Source organism: Ursus arctos, unplaced genomic scaffold (assembly GCF_023065955.2).
Source record: "Ursus arctos isolate Adak ecotype North America unplaced genomic scaffold, UrsArc2.0 scaffold_15, whole genome shotgun sequence".
In the NCBI taxonomy this organism is placed as follows: domain Eukaryota; kingdom Metazoa; phylum Chordata; class Mammalia; order Carnivora; family Ursidae; genus Ursus; species Ursus arctos.
The window spans coordinates 51,407,515-51,429,036 of NW_026622819.1; the positions used below are offsets into that span (position 1 = coordinate 51,407,515).

The 21,522-nt window shown below is 37.0% G+C and overlaps 2 protein-coding genes across 4 annotated transcripts in view; one reads left to right on the forward strand and one right to left on the reverse strand.

Annotated features, from left to right (window-relative positions):
• Positions 1–3,272: 3,272 nt before the first annotated feature.
• NUDCD2 (NudC domain containing 2) lies at positions 3,273–8,680 on the reverse strand. The gene is made up of 4 exons (XM_026510923.4): positions 8,414–8,680; positions 6,490–6,538; positions 6,120–6,271; positions 3,273–3,778 (listed from the first exon to the last, which is right to left on the reverse strand). The coding sequence occupies exons 1-4, from the start codon at positions 8,600–8,602 to the stop codon at positions 3,695–3,697; spliced, it is 474 nt and encodes a 157-aa protein (XP_026366708.1). The 5' UTR covers positions 8,603–8,680; the 3' UTR covers positions 3,273–3,694.
• HMMR (hyaluronan mediated motility receptor) overlaps positions 8,681–21,522 on the forward strand; it is a 40,259-nt gene continuing 27,417 nt past the window's right edge. The window contains exons 1-4 of one of the 3 annotated variants that reach the window (XM_044388559.3): positions 8,681–8,948; positions 13,843–13,941; positions 14,407–14,486; positions 17,831–17,878. In XM_044388559.3, coding sequence (XP_044244494.3) covers positions 8,936–8,948; positions 13,843–13,941; positions 14,407–14,486; positions 17,831–17,878 — 240 coding nt within the window. In that variant the 5' untranslated portion in view covers positions 8,681–8,935. Of the gene's footprint in view, positions 8,949–9,131; positions 9,318–13,842; positions 13,942–14,406; positions 14,487–17,830; positions 17,879–19,814; positions 19,928–21,522 lie in introns of those variants that run through there. The other 2 variants (XM_026510922.4, XM_057312298.1) reach the window with 2 other exon arrangements.

The window sequence follows — 21,522 nt, forward strand, 5'->3', positions numbered from 1 at the left end:
CGCCCTGAGCCGAAGGCAGATGCTTAACCGCTGTGCCACCCAGGCGCCCCTGAATGTTTATTTTTTTTAAAGATTTTATTTATTTGAGAGACAGAGCTCACGCACAAGCTCATGGAGGGGAGGGGCAGGGAGGGAGAGGGAGAAGCAGGCTCCCTGCTGAGCAGGGAGCCCAACTTGGTGCTTGATCCAGGGACTCCAGGATCATGACCTGAGCCGAAAGCAGACACCCCAGCTGAGCCACCCAGCTGTCCCTACTTGAATGTTTATAGCAGCATTATTCATAATAGCCAAAAGGTAGAAACCTCCCAAATATCCATCAACTGACAAATGGGTGTGTGGCAATTATACAAGGGAATATTATCCAGCCATACAGAAAGAATGAAATACTGACATACTAGAACATGGACGAACCACTAAAACATTGTGCTAAGTGAAAGAAGCCAATAACAAGAGACCGCATATTATGATTCAATGTATATGAAATGTCCAGAAGAGGAAAATTTATGAGATAGAAAACAAATTAGTGGTTACTTGGTTGGTGGTGTAGGGGGAGGGAGTTGATAGCTAAAATGTACAGGGTTTCTTGAGGTGATGAGAATGAAAACTGACTACGGTGATGGTTGACTAGATGACTATACTAAAAATCACTGAATTATATATTTTAAATGAGTAAAATTTATGGCATCTGAATTATATCTCAATAAAAGCTGTTTTTTAAAAAACATAGGGTGCCTGGGTGGCTCAGTCAGTTGGGCATCTGATGCTTGGTTTCCGCTCAGGTCGTGGTCTCATGGGTCAAGGGATTGAGCCCCACGTTGGGCTCCATGCTTGGTAGGGAGTCTGCTTGAGGATTTGCTCCCTCTGCCCCTCCACCCCACCTCCCCACGCTCGCTCGCTCTCTCTCGAGTGGATAAACCTTTAAGAAAAAAAGATTACATATGATTCCACTGATGAACATTCTTGAAAAGACAAAACTATAGGCAGTCTTAATCACTGGTTTCCAGGGTTTGAGGCTAGGAATGGGATATGACTACAAAGAGAGAGCGTTAAGTTTTTGTAGTGATTAAACTGTTAAATCTCTTGGAGTGCCTGGCTGGCTCAGTTGGTAGAGCAAGCAACGCTTGATCTCAGGGTCATGAGTCTGAGCCCAACATGGGATGTAGAGTCCACTTAAAAAAAAAAAAAAAAAAAAAAAAAACTTATCTGTTCAATCTCCTGATTTTGAAAGTGCTTAGAGATACCTTTACGTGTTAAAATTTATAAAACTATGAACAGAATCTACATGCTAAAAATTCACAAAACTATTAACAGAAGAGTTAATTTTACTGTACTTATTCAAAATATGAATTTCTTTGAAAGTCAAGAAGTCAATTAAAAGAAAAAAGCCTCTTCCCCAACAATTTATTCCTAAAGTTATTGGTTAAAGTGAACAAGATAGCCATTTTGCCAAAGGGTATGGCAGGAATTCAGTGGCCCACAATGGGGTGTGTTCGGGTCCAAGCAGGTGAGGATATCCCTGCTTGCCGCAGGGTGTCGGAGCCTGAGCAGAGTAAGAAAGGCATTCATGTGAGATGACCTAGAATAGGGAACCAAATATACTGAGGATAATAGGAAGTAGACTTCTCACTGTTGTTATAAATAAAGAAAGGGAGAAAAGAAAAATGAGCCCCATGGGATTAGACATGAAAGTTAAGCATGAGCTCCTGGTTTTCAATATATAGAAATAAATATAGCTGTACATATAAACCTTATAGACATACAACAGCAATTGCTCACTAGCACACAAATCTTGGCTTCTAAATACCATTCTCCATTTAAAAGAACCAGGGCACCTTAAAAACATGGCTTATTCTTGAGCTAGGGCAGGGAAAGCATAAGCCTGGTATAACTTGTGCCGGAAAATAAGAAATTACTTAAATAATGATGGAACATGTCAAAAGGTCATAGAAGCCACCTAAAATGGTTTTCCCCTACCCAAATCAAGAAAAATTGTGAGCATCACAGTAATGCAAATAATAGATTTTAACCCACTGAATAAAGTAGGAATTCATGAGTCAATAAAGATAGCAGCGAATTGAAGTTTGATGAGAAACATAGTACTCTGAAGCTACCTTCCCACAAAATAACTATAAACCTACAAAGAATAGCTTTATTGTGGAGAAGACTGACGGACACTTCAGTGATCAAAGTGAACATCAACAGAAAAAGGATATATCAAAATTACTAACTCACAACAGGATGCAATAAGAACCCAGCATCATTTCTGTAACATCCCTGCCAAAGATGCATAACCTGAATCCAATAATGAAGAAGTATCAGACAAAACTCAAAATGAGGGATGTTGTACGAAACTAGCTTGTAATATTTAAAAGTGCCAAAGTTGTAAAAGCCAAGAAAAAAATGAAGACTTGTTCCAGACTGCAGTAGACCAGACACCTGACATCTAATCTAAAGGCAAGGCATGATTCTGACTGGATCCTTTTGCTGTACAGAACATCAATGAAACAATCAGTTAAACTTGAGTGCAATGAAGATCTGAGGATTAGATGGTCATAGCGTATCAATGCTAATTTCCTGATTTTAATGGTTGTATTGTAGTGACGTAAGATTCCTTTGAAGGAAATACACACTAAGGTACTCAGAGACGACGCAGCGTCATATCATAAACTTACAAACAGTTCAGGAAGAAAACAGTTCTTTGTACTTTATATGTAACTTTACTGTACATTTGGGATTGTTAAAAATATTTTTTAGGGGCACCTGGCTGGCTCAGTTGGTGGAGTGTACAACTCTTGATCTCCGGGTTGCAGGTTCAAGTCCCACACTGGGTGTAAAGATTACTTAAAAATAAAATCTTTAAAAAATATAGAGAGATATTTTCAAATTCCAAAGGACATAAAAAGAATGAAATAAAATTTTAAGACAATCCTTCCTTATATGTCTGGATCACTGAAGAGCAAAATTATGTCCCTGACTTATAAACATTAACCATTATTCACCTTTTATCACTGACAAAGGACTCACCCAATGATCACATTCACTTCACTGCTTCTGTTTTGTATTAATTCATTCCTATTGTTAAGTTTCTAACTATTTTTCAATTTCTTGACAAAGTCATCTCCCAAGGAATAATATATTACTCCAGAAATTTTCATTAACTCTTAAAATGAACTTACTCAGGATGTATTTATGGGCTTTTTCCTTTCTTAAAACTTTTTTCAGGAATATAACTCCTTGTGTTAACTGGCATACTTACACAAAGGGATACTCAATTCCTATTTAGAAAAGTTTATTGAACATTATTCCTGCATTACACTTATTGAAAGAAAAATTTAATTGTCCCTGAAGGCACTGGTCATTTCACATGATCTATACCCTAATGTTTTTTGTATTAAAAATACAGGTTAAATATGAAATTAGTAAAATGCAGCATATAAAACTTCATGCTGAGCAAAAAAACAAGTCCAAAAAAAAGTTACTCTATATCAGTAGAATAGTTTCCACGGTATTTAAGATGTTTCCTATGTAAATGATATTTGAATGCAATTTTTAGAACCATAGTTAAATATATTTTGCAATTTGTTAACTGCAGGTATCCACATTTTCCTTCCACCACAAAATCTGTTCCTTTAAGTTGGCAACATCTGCTGGGATCCACAGAATGCAGCAAAAAAAAAAAAAAAAAAATTAGTAGTTATTTCTCAAGATTTGAGAAATCTGGTCCACCTTTAGTGTAGTTTCCTGAGATTTCTGCTCCACTGAAGTCAAAACCAGGATTCTAAAAGACATGAAAAAAATTATGATAAAATAAACCTTATAAAGAAAAATATAAGTAACTCAAAAGGGAAATGATAAAGATATAAACTAGCAATTGACAAAACAGGAAATCCAAATGGCCAATAAACATGTCAAAAGATGTAATCACCAAAACAGAACTTAAAACTAGTAAGTATATTTCAATTTTCAGATCTACAAATATTTAGAAGATCAATATGTATATTACAAGTTGACAGTGTATGGGCAAACACGTACTTTAGCATGAGTATGAAAACAGATTTTAATAACTAGCATCGTTTGAAAATTTACTACATGCCAGGCACGGTTCTAAGAGCTATGCATTTATCAACATATTCAATCCCAGGAAGTACTATCTCATGCTTTAGTCTTTTTGGAGGGCATTTCATTTATTCAACAAACATTTATTGAGTTCCTACTATTTAGAAGACACCATTAGAGGCATGTGGAATTCAAGAGTGAACAAAACAAAGATCCCTGCTTTAGTGGAGCCGACATTCTTACAGGAAGACACAAATAATAAACTGTAAGTTATCTAATGCAGAAGTTGGCAAAGTTTTCTGTAAAGAGCCAAGTAGTTAGATATTTTAGGCTTTGAAGGCCATACAGTCTCTGCCATAACTCCTTAAGTCTGGTGTTGCCGTAGGAAAGACAATGTACAAATGAATGAGCATAGGTGTATTCCAGTATAACTTTACTTCAAAAAGAGGCAGCAGGCCACATTTCACCTATGGGCCATAGTTTGCAAGCCCCTGATCCAGAGCGTTGAAAGCTGGTGCAAGTGCTACAGAAAAAGAAGAAAGAAAGAAAAAAGAAAAGAAAGAAAAGCAGGGCAGAGTAAGGAAAATGAGAAGATTATAGTATTTAAATAGGATGACCAAACATAAAGTACGCTTTATTGAGCAATGACTTAAAAGCAGTAAAGAAGTTAGCTAAGCTTTGGGAGAAGAAAACTATAGTCAAAAGGACAGATAAAGGAATGGCCTGGAATGTTCAAAAATAACAAAAAGGTCAGTATGGCTAGAGCAGAATGACCGAAGGGGAGATTAGTAGGAGAAGAAATCAGGGAGATCATGGAGGACCAGACTGGGTGGAATGAAAGAGTTCTGAGAAGAGAGGTGATGTGTTCTGACCTGCATTTTAGAAGGACTACTATGCTATTTTGAGAACACTGTAGCTTGGCAAGGGTAAAAGAGAACAATTAGAAGGTTATTAGAGTAATCTAGGCAAGACACTACAGACGGTCCAGATCAGAGTGGTAGTAGAGTTGGTGGTGAGAAGTGGACAAATTCTGAGTATATTTGGAAGGTAGTACCAGTAAGATTTCCTAACAAATTGGACAGGGTGTGTGAGAGAGAGACAGGAGTGGAGGATGATTCCCCATTTTTGTTTTTTGGTCTGATTAAGTAGTTTCCATCAACCAAGATGAGACGACTAGAGGTAGAACATGTGTGGAAGGAAGTTAGGGAGTTCATGTTGAATATGTTGAGTCTGATATGTCTGTCAGACTATCAAGTGGAGATGTTGAATTGGAAATGTGACTCCAATATTTGGGGAAAAAGTCTAGAGACACACATTTGGAAATCATCATCATATAGAAAGAAATTATCCATCAAAACTTTAACAGTGCTTTGATCCAGTAATTCTTCTCCTAGATAAACTAACAACATTGGAATAGTTTTACAGAGATGAAAGCACAAATTTTATTTGAAATAGACACAAATCGAAAATTCCAAATCTTATCAAAAGGGAATACCTAAATAAATAATGTTGATACATTCAAACTAGAACACTCTGAAGCAGTTAAAAGGAATAAGTTTTATCTATATGTACTAGTAGGAAAAGAGACCCAAGATGTGTTATTAAATGAAAAAAAAAAAAAACCATGAACAATAAACATAGTGTGATCCTGTATTTATATTTTTAAAAAAAAGTAGCAAACTAATACATCAGTGAAATAACAATGAGACAGAAGCAAGGAACGGAGAAATGTTGGTGAAAGGGACCTTTCACTTTTTTACACTATGTAAGTCTATATTGATTGAATTTTTATGAGTTCATTTATGCATTACTGGTGTACATTAAATTTAAACTTAGATATCATGACAGTACAAATAAATTCCTCTACAGAAAATATGGAAAAAATAAAATCAAATCCACACAAAGGAAGGCCAGTGATTTTTCTAAAGAATTAACTTAAAAAATTCCTCTAAAGAACTTCTGTAATTTTTTTGTAACCACATTTGAGTTTTAATTTCAAATAATAATTATTCTATGATTTTAAGATGTTTAACAATACATATTCATACATTCATCTGACTTACTTCTTTCTGGAATCTCTCTAATGTGAGTTTTCTCTGCATTTGGTCTTGTACCCAAGGATCAGCTGCATATTCGGACTCTAGAAGAGAAGTCCAGCAATTTGCTGCATCTCTCTTTGTCTTTGTAAGAACAATACGGACCATTTTTCTGTCCTCTAAACAAACAAAAATCACAAATAAATTAGTTCATCATTAAATTTTATATTTTCAAAAATCATTAGGTAATCTTGACATACAATTATTTTCAATACATTTCTATTCTCTTCCAAAGCTGCAAAGACAAAGGACCTAATACAACACAGGGAAACACACTAAGTTCCAAGACAAAATTAATTTTTAAAAAAAGATTCCAAGAATTATAGATTACCCTTACCCAAAGTCCATGTTCCCTCATCAGCTATTGTGGAATCAAAGAGCTTGCCCTGAAAAATAAACATATTAGGCACTAAAAACATAGACTTTCATTAATTTTTATAAGGCTGTTATGATTTAAGACTTTCCTAATTTCCTATCTAATCCACATGTAATTGTCTAATTTGGTTACAGTAAGGAGATAAAACTTTATGCCATTTCAACATATTGATAGGTGCTCAACCCTATCTTTCCTCCTAGAAAGTGAAATGGAACCTAGTTTACATTGTTTGAAATATTTACTAAGACAAAGAACACAGGACTCTCTAAAGAAAGATCAGGGCTCCTTAACTTTTAGAAGATGAATAAATATTACTGATCACTGAGCCAAATGTGAAGTTAATATCTGAAATGCTTTAACTTTACCAATTGAAATGAACTACAAGAAGAGCTTTCCTGCTGAAATTAAGAAATGATGTCTCTTAAACTTTAAAAAACTGGTTCAATCTCTTTGGCAATGTAGCATCAAAAAAATTTTAAAGCACATACTGTAGTTCTGATACAGATTAGCTGTGACTGATTTTTCAGAAACTGTTGTTTTAAGAAAGAAATCAGCAAAACATTAGTTTAAAAGAGACTGCACCTGCTCAAGTACATTTTGTTTTGTTGCTACTCGCCAAATTTAAGTTTTAGGAAATGAAATAAAAAGGTCACATAAAAAAAGAAAACACATTTTTTTCAATATGTCAATACTAATGAGAAAAAAATCCTACTGGTCTAAATGTATACCCAAAATTCTAAAATTAAAGTTACTGATAAATTTCCAAAGTTACTGGAATTACTAAGGGAAATTTGAACTGTAATCTTAAACCACTGTTCAGGAAACTATGAATTACACAACCATCCAGAAAAGTCAGTAAGATCCAAGCTGACATAAATCAATGTCTTTCACATGAACCTTCCTTTTCTGAGGCACTTAAAGCATTTCCATATAAATAATAGCTAACATGTAGTGTACACACGTTACATACCAGACACAAGTTTAAGCTCTTAAAACCCCTGGATACCATGCTATCCTCAAAACAATCAGAAAGTTACTATAATTACCACACTTTGTGGGTAAAGGCATAGAGACACTGAATAATCTCTTGCCCAAGGTTACGAAATTATAAAAATGGCACAGCCAGGCATCCTACATCAGGGAATCTCCCTTCACCACTTCACTACACTGTCATCAAACATCTTGAGCATTTACTCTGGGAAAGAAATCTAATTTGCAACATAACTGAATTTAACTATAAAGCTTATGAAGGAAAAAGCGGTTCCCAGATCCAACGGACATGAGAATAAAAGGGGTATTGTTTTCTTCAAACACCTCTCGACTACCTGCATAACCACTCCACAAACATGCAGAATTTTTCTTAGTTTGATGAAAAAATAAATCACCTGACGTCATCTCTGAATCCTCATCCCGATATCCTTATCCTTAATTTTCTTCTTTACTGTCCTATACCTGCCTGAACATTTATGAGTTTAGCTTTATTATGCCTCCCTGAAAGAACATAACCTATCTGAGTGCAGGAAACTTCTATCTTGTTCACCATTGACCTCTCAACACCTCATCAGTGCCTGGAAGAAAATATATGTACAATAAGTATTTGTTCCTTTAAAGACATATGTGAAGACCCGCAGAGGAACAAAAGCAGCAGCTTCATTTGGTTTAGAAATAAAGGCAGAAAACCGGGCTCCTCAAATTTCTACGTCAACTCAAGGCTAGCCTTCAGAGTGGGGACTCCGACCAGACCAAAACCAGGCCAATGATACCGCTCTTTCGGCTGAAAGAGCATTCGGCCTTTCAACAGTCTTTTCACGGAAACCATGAACCTTAGGACTCGGGGACTTAGAGGCCGGGAAGAAACTGAGAACAAGCCCCGACCTGCCGCTACCTTGAGGATCTCGCGACCACCCACGGCCAGCGCCACATGCCGGCTCTGCAGGCCGCACTGGATATCCTGGGCGCGAGTGCCAGGCGGCACCTGAACTTCAATGAACACCTCCTCCAAGGTCTGGTACCACTGGCCCCACGGCGTCCCGCACGGAACCACCCCACTGCGCTCCTCAAACGGGGCCGACATACTCCAGTAGCCTCCCAGCTGCAGTGGCACGAAGGGAGATGAGCGCACGCGCGAAATCTCCACGCTCAGGCCACGCCCGGGACTCTCCGCTCGGGTCACTGCACATGCGCAGGGACGTAGGCTGCGTCTCAGCATGTTCCTTTTTCCTTTTCGACGGCCATTTAGGACCCTGGCAGTACCCAGTTTGAAAGAAGTGAAATCCGGGGAAGTTTATACCTAAGGAACGGTGGGAGAAGGTTGGAACCAGTGAAACTAGAACTCACTGCACTGCCACCTATATGACGCCAAAAGCGGACTTCCAAAACTTCTCAGCTATGAAATGCGCTTGCGCAAATGTTGCTAGTCTGTAAGTTACAATTGAGTAACGCCAGGAATGATTGGACACGGGGTGGGAGTGCAGGAAGAAGGAGGCAATAATAGTCTCCTATTGGCTGGTTACTTAAACTCACAGAAGTCCTAATTGGGCGCGGCGAGGCCAGGTGCGCATGCTCTTTAGGTGTTCCCGTCCTGGATTGGTGTGCCCAGGATTTTGGTTTTCAAATCTGCTGACGTTAGAGGTGGGCGGGGAATAAGCCGGGACGTTTGAATTTGGAGTGAGTAGGCTGTAATAAGCGGCAGGAAATTGCGGGGAAAGATAGTGACCTTCAGTTTGTGGAGCTGGTCGTCAACATGTCTTTTCCTAAGGCGCCCCTGAAACGATTCAATGACCCTTCCGGTGCGTACGGGGAAAGGAGCTGGGGGTCGGGATATGTTGTCACGCACCTTGCCCCTTTTGTTTCCCTTCATCGGAGGCAAATAGGCGATTTTAGGGCTGCGATGGGTCTCATTCAATTGATTAGTTTTTCTAAAATCTATACTAAGCATTTGCTACATGCCTAGTACTATTCAGAGTGAGAAGGATACAGCAGCGAATGAAGCAAAGCCCCTGCCTCATGGAGTTTACATTCACCTGGAGAATACAGCCAATAAACAGTGCTGTGGAGAAGCTAAAGCAGAGGGAAGGGGATTGGGATAAGGAAACTATTGGTAGCTATTTGATGGTCAGGTGCGGAAGGCCTCACTGATTAAAAAAAAAAAAAAAATGACCAGTGGCTTTGGTATGAACTTGTGGATATCTTTTTGGATATTCCATTCAGGAATAAAAGGATGATTGGTAAAGGCAGTTTATGGGTAAAAGTATGGTGGCAGCACTTACTGAAAACATAATGAAGTAATAACACTACAGTACCCCAGTCACCATACTAAGTATTTACATTGATGATTAGTTCTTTTTTAACTCCCCAGCATCCCTGAGAGAGAATCCTATTGTTCATTATTTTATTGATAAAAAGATTGAGACATAGATTTGCTCAGGGTTACACAACCAAACTAGCAGAACTGGGACATGAAATCAGGCCTCCATGAATCCATCCTGTGCTTTTAACCACTGTGGTGCATAAGCACACTAACCAGGAAGACTCGGATGTGGTTACTGAGGCACTCATCATTGAATGCATGCAAACTGTATGCTACAGTGTTCCCTATTCTCTCTGGTTCCCTATTCTGTCTATTCCAACAGCCAGGTGAGAAAGGTATTGATATTGTCCTCATTTTATGTATGAGGAAACAGAGGGGTTTTGCCACTGTTCTGAGCAGCCAGTAAAGTGGTAGGGCTCAACATCAAAGCCCATGATTTATCCATTATAAAGCCCCCCTTTTAGTAGTCACTTGTTGCATCTTTAGCTTATTAGCCAACATGCAAATGGAAATAAGAATCTCTGTGCTTACAAAGGAAGGCCAGGTGAGCAAATGGATCAGCACGAGCTTATTTTCTTTCTTTCTCTTTTTTTTTTTACAAGATTATTTTCTTAATTGAAAGATCAAGGAATGTATTGTTTCCTGGATATTCAAAGAACATTCTCTAAGTTCTCTCAGCAGTGTCTCTTTTAAGGAGAATTTTATTTTATTTATAATAGATTAAACTGGCTTTACCAGTGCCACAATATTTCAGATTCACTGTTTCAGTAGTAATAATTATCATTTATTTGATGCTTCGTGCGTATGTGAGGCACTGTAGTGATTTCTCCTATTACTCCAGTAATCCCAACAACTATGAGGTGAATACTCTTTTTTATTCCTGTTTCATAAGTGGAGAATCATAACCTCAAATAAAAATAACTTTCCAGGGGTCTTCAAGCTAGATTAGAAAAGGAGAGAGTATAATGTTCTTATTCACCATCTTCTCCCTCTGACTAAAAAGTACTTGGCACATAGTAATGTCTATTGATTGGCATATAAAGCTGGATTTGAACCCTCATTGGGGTGATTACAAAACCCTATTTCCATTCCCACATCTCCAGTGACTTTCTATGTTTTCCTCCACACCTCCAAACTCAACCATGAGCTAAATACCGGGGGTACAGCATGATCAAGAGAGTCCCTAACTTCACGCATTTTTGTCTAATATGGAAGATGGATAAATTATCTGAGGTGGGAGATGGATAATTGTATTAAAACCCTTACAAAACTGACAAGTTCTTTGATAAGAACACTACTCATAGGCTGCTATGGAGGGAGATTTCAACCTGATTTGGGGATTCAGAGAAAACTGGAAAAGGCTGAGATCTGAAGGATAAGTGAGAGTTAGCCAGGCAAAATGGAAGGAAGATGGGCTGTCCATCCTAAGTAGAAGAAATAGAAAAGAAAACGATCTGAAAGTTTGACGCATTTATTTAATGTAATGCATAAAATGTTTTGTTTGTGACAAATATTGACTGCCTGTGTTAGCTTCCAGTCATTGTGGATCAAGAAAGAAGTTGCAGAAATCTTGTGGTATTTCCCAGAGCATCCCATTCCATTTGTCTTGATGTTACTTCTCCCCAGATTTCTAACAAGTCATATGTATCTGTGATGTAGTACATTTAAGTGTTAGTAAGGAAAAGACCTGGAGCATGAAAATAGCGTATACTATAGTCTCACAAAGGTCTAGTAGGTATACAGGCTGAATTTCAACCTAGTTCTTCAATCTAAATCCTAAATCTATCAATCAAATTTGACTCTTTCGTCTTTAAGGACATTTTTGTTAAGTATGGTTTTAATTGTTCTAAACTTTCATGATGCTGCTTAGAACTGTCCACCATCCCATCTTTTGCTGGCCCATATCCCCTTTTGAGAGTATAAACCTAATGATGAACCAGAGTATAAGATTTCAACATCATTTTATTTTCTGGCTGCTCTGACAATTCTAGACTGGTGCTTCTCACACTTTCCTACAGAAGCATTCCTAAAAACAGAGAGCTGGGTGCCTGGCTGGCTCAGTTGGTATAACATGTGACTCTTAATCTCAGAATTGTGAGTTCAAGCCCCATGCTGGGCCTAGAGCTTAACTTAAAAAAAAAAAAAAAATTAATAAAAATAAAAGCAGAGAGCACAGAATAACCAAAGGCTCTGCATACCCTCATCCCCTTCCCCCAAAAGGCATACCTAACAGTAATGGTGGAAGTCTCTCATTTGCTTTAAAACATAACATGTTCCTCATTGCCTTCCTCGGCCCCTATCCCATATGAGTAAAATAGGTGCTCTAAGATGTGCCACCCTTACACTGACTTTAGGGAAACCCCTGCCAGCCTCCTATTCACCCGAGGTTGTAAACAGTTTCTAAGTGTGACAGATTTGAGCTCTCTAAGATTAATGTTTTTTGCTAAGTCTGCCTTTACCTTAGATACCCCATTGAATTCTGTACTTAATTTGGAGACTCTTCTGATTAGAAATCCACTATCTCAATTCCTTATTGACCATGTTTAGATCAAAAAGCTCCCAGGATTCGAATTTTTGTGTCATTATTTTTGTTACCATTATTCCAGATAGAGGAATGGAAACTTCATTCCATCCTTGGTGTTTTTATGGCCTCTTAAAATTGATGAAACGAGTGACTTTAATACTTTTTAATCGTGTCCCAGAGTGAGAAATAAATTGTGTATCCCTATCCAAGATATATTTTTTTATATTTCTACAGCTATCGCTGAAACAAAAAGTCCCACAAAACAGTGCTTAACCTTGCCACATTTGAGTCACACTGATATTTTCTATTCTGTTTCACTTTTTTTTAATGCTAGTCAAGATGTACCAACAAGTTCTATCTATCATTCCATTTACAAAACACTTATGGGACAGCTGGAGTTGCCTTCAAATGGTCAAACTCCTTGTAGTTCCTATTTATTTGCATGAAACTCTATGCTGAAGTAAATAGCTTTTCAGAGAATAATATGAATCTATTGATTCTCAATCAGTTAAAGCTTTATGCTAATGATATTTTTACCCTTTTTGTTTAAGTAGGTTCTATGTCCAATGTGGGTCTTGAACTCATACCCTGAGATCAAGAGTCATACGCTCTACCGACTGAGCCAGCCAGGTTCCCCTTATGCTAATGATATTTTTATTATTTTAAGTCCTGAGAGCAAGGTCTCAAGTCGACTATGTATAAACACTCTGAAATGCCTTTGGTTTGAGGCTCCAGTTAGTGAGGTTATACTGTATACATTTCTGAATCATAGAAATATTGTCTAGTACAGGGGTGCCTGGGTGGCTCAGTCAGTTAAGCGGCTGCCTTCTGCTCAGGTCATGATCCTAGGGTGCTGGGGTCAAGTCCCACATCAGGCTCCTTGCTCAGCCTGGCGCCTGCCTCCCCCTCTGCCTGCTGCTCCCCTGCTTGTGTGTTCTCTCTCTCTCTGTCAAATAAATAAATAAAATCTTAAAAAAAAAAAAAGAAATATTGTCTAGTACAGTTTGTACTTTGTATAACATGACTTTATAAATTCCCTGAAGTGTCAGTATTAGCCAGAGATGAATTATGACTATAAATTTTTAGTCCAGACTAAACCTGGAAGGCTAGACTTTTAGTTAATTCATTTCTAGAATCTGATGGTAGTTACCTCAGTGACTTTCTTTGAGTAGAGTTGATTCCAAATATTTTTTCTTAATATTCAGTTCTTAATAACAAATCCATGTTGCTTGTTCTTAATGATGTTTATCTCAAGACTGTCTGCTCTTTTGTTCAGTTGCCTGTGTTTCCTTAACTCATTGAAATAAAAAGCATTTGGGAAAATAATGATGTTTTTCATAGAGAGGCCTGTTTTATAATATCAAATGGATGCTATTTTTACATTTGAAAAAAAAGTTTGTGTTACTTTACTATGACATGTTTTTAACTTAAGATCATAAGTAACATCAGATGAGACATTAATGTGCTGTGTTTCCTTTAGGCTGTGCACCATCTCCAGGTGCTTATGATGTTACAACTTCAGAAGTATTGAAAGGACCGGTATCCTTTCAGAAATCACAAAGATTTAAAAAACAAAAAGGTAATGGATTCCAAAATAGAATAATGGTTATATGATCTCATAAGTTTGAAAGTTCTGAATAACAGTATTTAAATTAGAAGATTCTATACTATTTCTAAAAAGGTGAAGCTACAGTTATGTTTAAATTTTCTTATTTGATGAATTTACAAATGAGTCAACTACAGAATAATGCTTTAGTCATTTCACTATTGTATAAACAGAAAAGTTAAGGAAGATACTCATATAGATATATAGTTTCCCTTTTGGTAATCACCTTAAACTCCTGTCAGGGAATATTAGGAAAATCCGAGAAGTGTTGGATGTGAAAATACTGTTGTGCAACTAATTATTTGGACATGTACAATCAATAAAAGAACTTTATATTACTTTACTAATAATTACAATAAGAAATTTGGAAATTGGATTTTGTCTGTGTTTCAAACATGTAAGCACCAACCAAGATCTATACAATTTATTTTATTGTAGAATCTCAACAAAATCTTAATGTTGACAAAGATACTACTCTGCCTGCTTCAGCAAGAAAAGTTAAGACTTTGGGATTAAAGGTGAGGAACTCTGATATTCTAGCTGGTTTATCACCTAAATCATGAAAACATTTCTGGAAGGTATTTTATTTGACTAGAATGGATTATGTGTATAAAGGTTATAAGTAAACCTATAAATTAATAAAAAATACTATTAGGACTCTACCAAGATTTATATTTCTGCCTGCATCATTACTAAATATATTGTTTAAATGTGCCCATAGTTCAGAATTACAAAATGGTCTCCATTTCTCAATCATTTCTCTATCTAGATAAATTGTCTAACACCTTGTAAGCCTTTCAAATGTACGCAATGCTTTGGTTTGGTACTTAATATCATTTGAGTTGTTTTGGTTTTGTTTGTTTGTGCAGAAGGGTAAGTATTGGTGAAGAAAAAGGAAAAAAAAAAAAACCATATTCTAATGCCTAAAAGAGATGTAGAGCTCAAAAACTGCCAAGGAGTGGTGGGAGATTAAATTCTTAACTTCATGTTATGGTTTGTGCAACAACCTACATGTTATTACTGTTTCCATTAGTTCATAAAGCAAGTTGTAGTTTCTTAAGAAGTTGCAAAAAGAGATTTGTTATATGGAAAAGATTCAGAGTTAGGAAACCAAGGCTGCAGGTTAAGCTTAGACTTGTTCATTTGTTCAGCGATTACCTAAGTCTCTTATTTTATAATGTAGGGCTTCATTATCCAATATGGACATGATTAGCCACATGTGGCTATTGAGCACTTGAAGGTGAAGAGCTAAATTTTTAATATTATTTAATTTTAATTAATATACATTTAAAAACTGATACTTGATTCTGTTGTTGGAAAATGCAAATTTTTTTGGAACATATTGGGTGTGTGAATCTACTTCTTCATCTGTACATTTTATGAAATCTGTAGGTAGCTATTTCTCTCTCTCTCTCTCTCTCTTTTTTTTTTTTTTTTTTTTTTTTTGGTAAGTAGGCTCTACACCCAGCGTTACAGCATGGAGCCCAATGCAGGGCTTAAACTCACAACCCTGAGATTAAGACCTGAGCTGGGATCATGAGTCGGATGCTTAAGCAACTGAGCCACCCAGGTGCCCCATAACTAGCTATTTCTGATAAAAATCTAACATCTGAATTGAGATGTGCCATACACAGCAAAGTTTGAAGACCTAGTACAAAACACATAAAATATCTCACTAATAATTTTATACTAATGACATATTGAAAATATACTTCCACATTTAGGGTAAAATAAAATACATTATTAAAATTTTTACTTTTTAAATATGACTACTAAAGGGGTGCCTGACTAGCTCAGTCAGAAGAGCACGTGCCTCTTGATCTTGGGGTCATGAGTTTGAGCCCCACATCAAGCATAGAGATTGCTTAAATAAATAAACTTTAAAACATATAAAATTTGAAAATTTTATGAAGTTTTTTTAATGAAAAACAGAAAATTTGAAAATACATATGTAGGGGGCGCCTGGATGGCTCAGTCGGTTAAGCGTCTGCTTTCAGCTCAGGTCATGATCTTGGGGTCCTGGGATCAAGCCCTACATAAGCTCCCTGCTTAGTGGGGAATCTGCTTCCCACTCTGCCCCTCCCCTTCTCGTGCTCTCTCTCACTTGCTCTCTCTGCCTCTCTCAAATAAAGTCTTTAAAAAAATATATGTATATGGTTTGTGATGTATTATTGGGCGGCACTGATATAGTCTTTTCTTACACATTGATTTAAATATATATACAATGGAATATTCTTCAGCCATAAAAAGGAATGAAATCCTGCTATTTGCAATAACATGGATGAACCTAGAGAGGATAATGCTAAGCGAAATAAGTCAGTTAGAGAAGGACAAATACCATATGATTTCACTCATACGTGGAATTTAAGAAACAAAACAAACAAGTAAAGGGGGGAAAAGAGACAAACCAAAAAACAGTCTCTTAACTCTGGAGAACAAACTGATCGTTACAAGAGGGGAGACAGATGGGAAGATAGGTTAAATAGGTGATAGAGATTAAGGAGTGTTCTTGTCTTGATGAGCACCTGGTGATGTATGGAAATGTCGAATCACTCTATTGTACACCTGAAACTAATATTACACTGTATATTAACTAACTGGAATTACAATTTAAAAAAAAATAATTTTTAAAAAGAAGTTGATTTAAATTTTTTTATTTGAATTTCTCGAAGAAACAATTCTGAAATTTTGAATTAATTACAGAACTCTTAGAAAACTAAATTACATACAGGTTTGTGTAAAACCCCTAAATAATACGCCTTCCTTGATAGAAAATGCCATCGTTTGGGAAATAAATAAATATGAGACTGATGTACCCCCCCCAACTTAGAGCACATAAAACAGGTTGCGTTCAATATGTTTATCCATTTTCTTCCATTTTAGATGGAAAATATATTCTGTTTAGGGCCATTGTGTCAGAAAAGCTATGGAATATAAAAATACATAGAGCAAAAATTGTATGTCCTATTTAGAATAAAGGCAATAAGTGGACTATAATCAGTTTACACAGGGCACCTGGGTAACTCAGTCAGTTTAACGTCTGCCATCAGCTCAGGTCTAGGTCCCGGGATCCAGCCCCCCATCTGGCTCTGCTCAGCAGGGAGTCGGCTTCTTTCTCTGACCCTCCCCTCTCTTGTGCACTCTCTCTCTCCCTCTCAAATAAATAAAATCTAAAAAAAAAAAAAAAAAAGAATCAGCTTACACCATTTTAATTTTTATCTCTTTGCATGTGTAGTGTTTTTTTTTTTTCCCTCTTTGGGTATCAAAGTTTATGTTTATTTCTGTTTGTAAGATTCTTTTCTTTCTGGGATAGCATAATTAAATATTCAAGATGTATTGATGTTTAACATTAGAAAAAAGGCACTCAGTAGCTTTATTCATGAAGCTCTACCTGTTCTTTTCCCTGGACTTATTAGGAAAAGCCTAATAATCTATTGGGGTGAAAACTTAAACCTGAAATACTTTAAGATTTAAAATACCTTTTCCTTCTTTTACCAGACAGGTCTTTTACAAAATGTTTAATAGGCTCAGTGAAATGTTTAAAATAGAAATTAACTGTTTGGTCAGGAGTTCCCCTCTACTTTCTAGACAGGCTGCTGTCTAATTTATGAATCTCTTAATGAAGCCAATTATATCTTCAAGAAAAAAAAAAGGGGGGCGCCTGGCCGACCCAGTCAGTAGAGCCTATGACTCTTGATCTTGGGGTTGTGAGTTCAAGCTGTACATTGCGGGGCAGAGCTTACTTTAAAAAAAAAAGAAAGAAAGAGTCATTAAACTGTTTAATCTTTTTTTAATAATTGAAAATCAAATTTGTGAAGTTTGTGGCACTGAAACTTATCTCTGTTCTTTGACTTTTAAATAGAAGGAATCTCAAAAGAATGATAAAGATTTGAAGATACTAGAAAAAGAGGTAAGCAATGCTTTCAACTTAATTGAAAAATAAATGTGCTGTAAAATGGAAAGAGTTGGGATGCCTGAGTGACTCAGTCGGTTAAGCATCTGCCTTCGGCTCAAGTCACGATCCAGGGGTCCTGGGATCCAGTCCTGCATCCAGCTCCCTGCTCAGTGGGGAGCCTGCTTCTTCTGCCTGCTGCTCGCCCTGCTTGTGCACTCTCTTTCTCTCTCTGACAAATAAATAAATAAAATCTTTAAAAATAATAATAAAATAAAACGGAAAGAGTTACTTAGAGTTAAGAGACAGGGATTCTGTTGCAGTTTTGTTGCAGATGGGCAAGGCCTATCATCAGGACCAGTGCCTGCCAGGCAACTGTTGTTCCTTAGCTTCCTTAGATACTGTGTTTCAGAGCCTGGTTGTCAGTGTGGTATGCTGGCAAAGTTAATTTCATTAGCATACTAAGGGACAGATTCAAGATAACCCACTTCAGGAAAATTGATAGCTAAAAATTAATGTGTTAATTTATCACAATTATGCATGGGTCAAATATTTACATTTACTTGGTGCATACTCTTCCTGTATGCTAATCTATATGTTAAGGCAGCGACTAGCTAGAGAATTTGTTGATGAGCATGAAATCCTAGCAGGTTAGTGGAATTATGAAAGGTGCTTACCTGACACATCCTCTGCACTATAGGTATATATGTGTCTTATTCAAGGATAAAACGGAGCTGGAGGGTGAACCTGGAACTGTCCTGTCCGATATGATAGCCACTCACCACTGGAGACTTTTTTTTTTTTTTTTAAGATTTTCTTTATTTATTTGACAGAGATAGAGACAGCCAACGAGAGAGGGAACACAAGCAGGGGGAGTGGGAGAGGAAGAAGCAGGCTCATAGCAGAGGAGCCTGATGTGGGGCCCGATCCCATAACGCTGGGATCACGCCCTGAGCCGAAGGCAGACGCTTAACCGCTGTGCCACCCAGGCGCCCCACCACTTGAGACTTTTTAATTAAGTAAAAGTAAGAACTCAATTTTTCGATCGCACTAGTCACATTTTAAATGCACAGTAGGCACTGCAGTGAGTGGTTCCATACTAGACAGTACATTTCTACCATGGCAGAAGTCTCTACTGAGCAGAGGCAACCTAAGGAACCCACTTTCGGGGTGCTTGGGTGGCTCAGTCATTTGAGCATCCGACTCTTGATTTTGGCTCAGGTCATGATCTCAGGGTCGTGGGATTGAGCCCCGGGTTGGGCTCTGCGCTGGGTGTTCAGTGTGCTTGGGATTCTCTCCTTCTCCCTCTCCTCTGCCCCTCCCCCTACTCGCTTGCTCGCTTCTCTCTCTCCCTCAAATAAACTCAATAAAATCTTTATTTAAAAAAAAAAAAAAAACTATTTACTTCCCTAAGCAAGGGTGAGATAGTCACTGCCAGCATTGCTTTTCTGACAGTCTTTTTTCTATGTTTCCATTGCCGATCAACTCTTTTTAGTGCACATATTCTTTTGACATATTACAACTTTCCATTGATTATAGTTAAATGTTGGCTTAGGACCAAGAATATGTCAAGATAACTTCACAAATCTCCGCCTTGGTTGCTCTGATTCTTTTAGTATTTAATTATATAGGCCATTATTTTATTGATGACACATGCTTACAATATAGGGGTTGATACTTAGAAGTATGATAGCTGAGTCTCAGAGAGATAGCTGGTAAGTGAGTGGCAGTGCCAAGATTAGAAGTGATAATTTGTGTTGGCTTCTTAATCTTTTAGAATGGAGATTTTAGACAAATATAACTCTATTTTAAACCCCACAGTGTTTGTAGTTTGTTCAATTTGAATTAATTATCAACATGTAAAAGTAGAATTTCATGCAAAACAAATTCAGATTTCTGGCCTATGTTGTGAAATCAGAAGATCTGACAACACTCTTTCCACATTCCCCTCCAGGGCAACAATCTGCTAGGGCTATGCAAGACTACCTCCTTTCAACTCCACATTTGCTCTTCAGCCCTCACCTGGCTCTCTGTCATTTATATTATCTGCTTGGCCACATAGGCATGGTGGGTACAAACCCTATTTTGCAGCTTAAATTTCTTTAACTGCAAAAAGTGTGATATAGATAATCTCAGTGTTCTTATTTCTACTTTATAATACTGTGCTATAAACGTTGGTTATAAATCAATAATAAAAGTATAGAGAATCTTCTGGTAGGGAACCTTAAACCTCATTCAATCCCTAGCATCTAGTTCATAGCCATCTATATATAAATGGTGTTTGATACATTTTTAGTTAAGCAATTTTGGCTTAAAATAATGAGATTAATATCACTGCAAAGCCAGTAAGGAAGAGTAGAAAATACCTCATGTGACTTAATACAGGTGTGCTTTCTTGATACTTTTATACCCAAGAAATAATCTATTTTAGTAATTGTTTTATGTGCACTAGAAAAGAATGTATATGCACTTGTTGGTATAGTTTATATATGTCAGTTCAATATGATTAAAAGTTTTGTTAAATCTTTATCTGTACTGATATTTTTTGTCTGTTTTTTCTATTAGCTAGTGAGAGAGGTACTTTCACATTTCCAGCTCTAAGCATTAGTCCATATCTCTTTCTAATTCTGTCAGTTTTTGCTTTGTATATTTTTAAGTTATGATATTAGGTGCACAACAAATTTAAGAGTATGTCTTCCTCTTGAAATGACCTTTTCATTATAAAATTCCCTCTTTATCGCTAGTAATACTTTCTACCTTAAAAGTTTACTTTGTACGATATTAATATAGCCATCCCAGCTTTCTTTTATTTAATATTTACATGGTAAATCTTTCCTGATCCCTTTATTATAAGTCTTTGTTCTTAGAGTGCATATTTTGTAAATATCTGGGATCATTTTTGTTCAGCCTAAGGCACTTCTCTAGTATTTTTTGTTCTGCAGGCCTGTTGTTGGCAAATGCTTTCAGCTGTTCCTTTCTCTTAAAACATGTGCATGTCAACTTCAAATTTAAAGGATATTTTCATTGGTAATAGAATTTTAGATTGGCACTTTTCCCCTTATATTTTAAAGAAGTCATTTCATTGTCTCCTGGCTTCCACATTTTCTGTTGTCAGATACGCGGGGGCTTTGGGGGGGGGGTTGTTTGTTTTTTGGGTATTATTTAAGTAGGCTCTATGCCCAGTACGGAGCCCAACCGGGAGCTTGAACTCATGACTATGAAATTAAGACCAGGAGTCAGACACTTGACCAGCTAAGCCACCCAGGCACCCCAGATATGTCGTTTTGATTTTGGTTTTGGTTTGACCTAGTTATTGCAGCAGGAGTGATGGCTTACTGATCATTCGTACTGGAGTGCTTACTACAGTCTACCCAGAAGCACCATTCTGCCTTCTTGAAATAAAAAAAAAAAAATACTTAGCATTTCAAACTATAATTTTTTAAAGATTTTATTTATTTATTTATTTATTAGAGAGAGAGGACAAGCAGGGGGAGGGGGCAGAGGGAGAAGGAGAAGCAGACTCCCCACTGAGTAGGGAGCCCAACTTGGGCTCAATTCCAGGTGATCATGACCTGAGCCACCCAAGTCCCCCTATAACTGTAATTTGAGTTCATATAACTAGAGAAAAGAAGAATTCTTATAGGTAGAAATACCTTAAGAGT

Coding starts and splice junctions, on each gene's coding strand:
- NUDCD2 (XM_026510923.4), bottom strand. CDS start 8,602: ATGTCGGCCCCGTTTGAGGAGCGCAGTGGGGTGGTTCCGTGCGGGACG. Junction 6,539..8,413: donor GTGGTCGCGAGATCCTCAAG/GTAGCGGCAGGT, acceptor TTTATTTTTCAG/GGCAAGCTCTTTGATTCCAC. Junction 3,779..6,119: donor TAGAGAGATTCCAGAAAGAA/GTAAGTCAGATG, acceptor CATGTCTTTTAG/AATCCTGGTTTTGACTTCAG.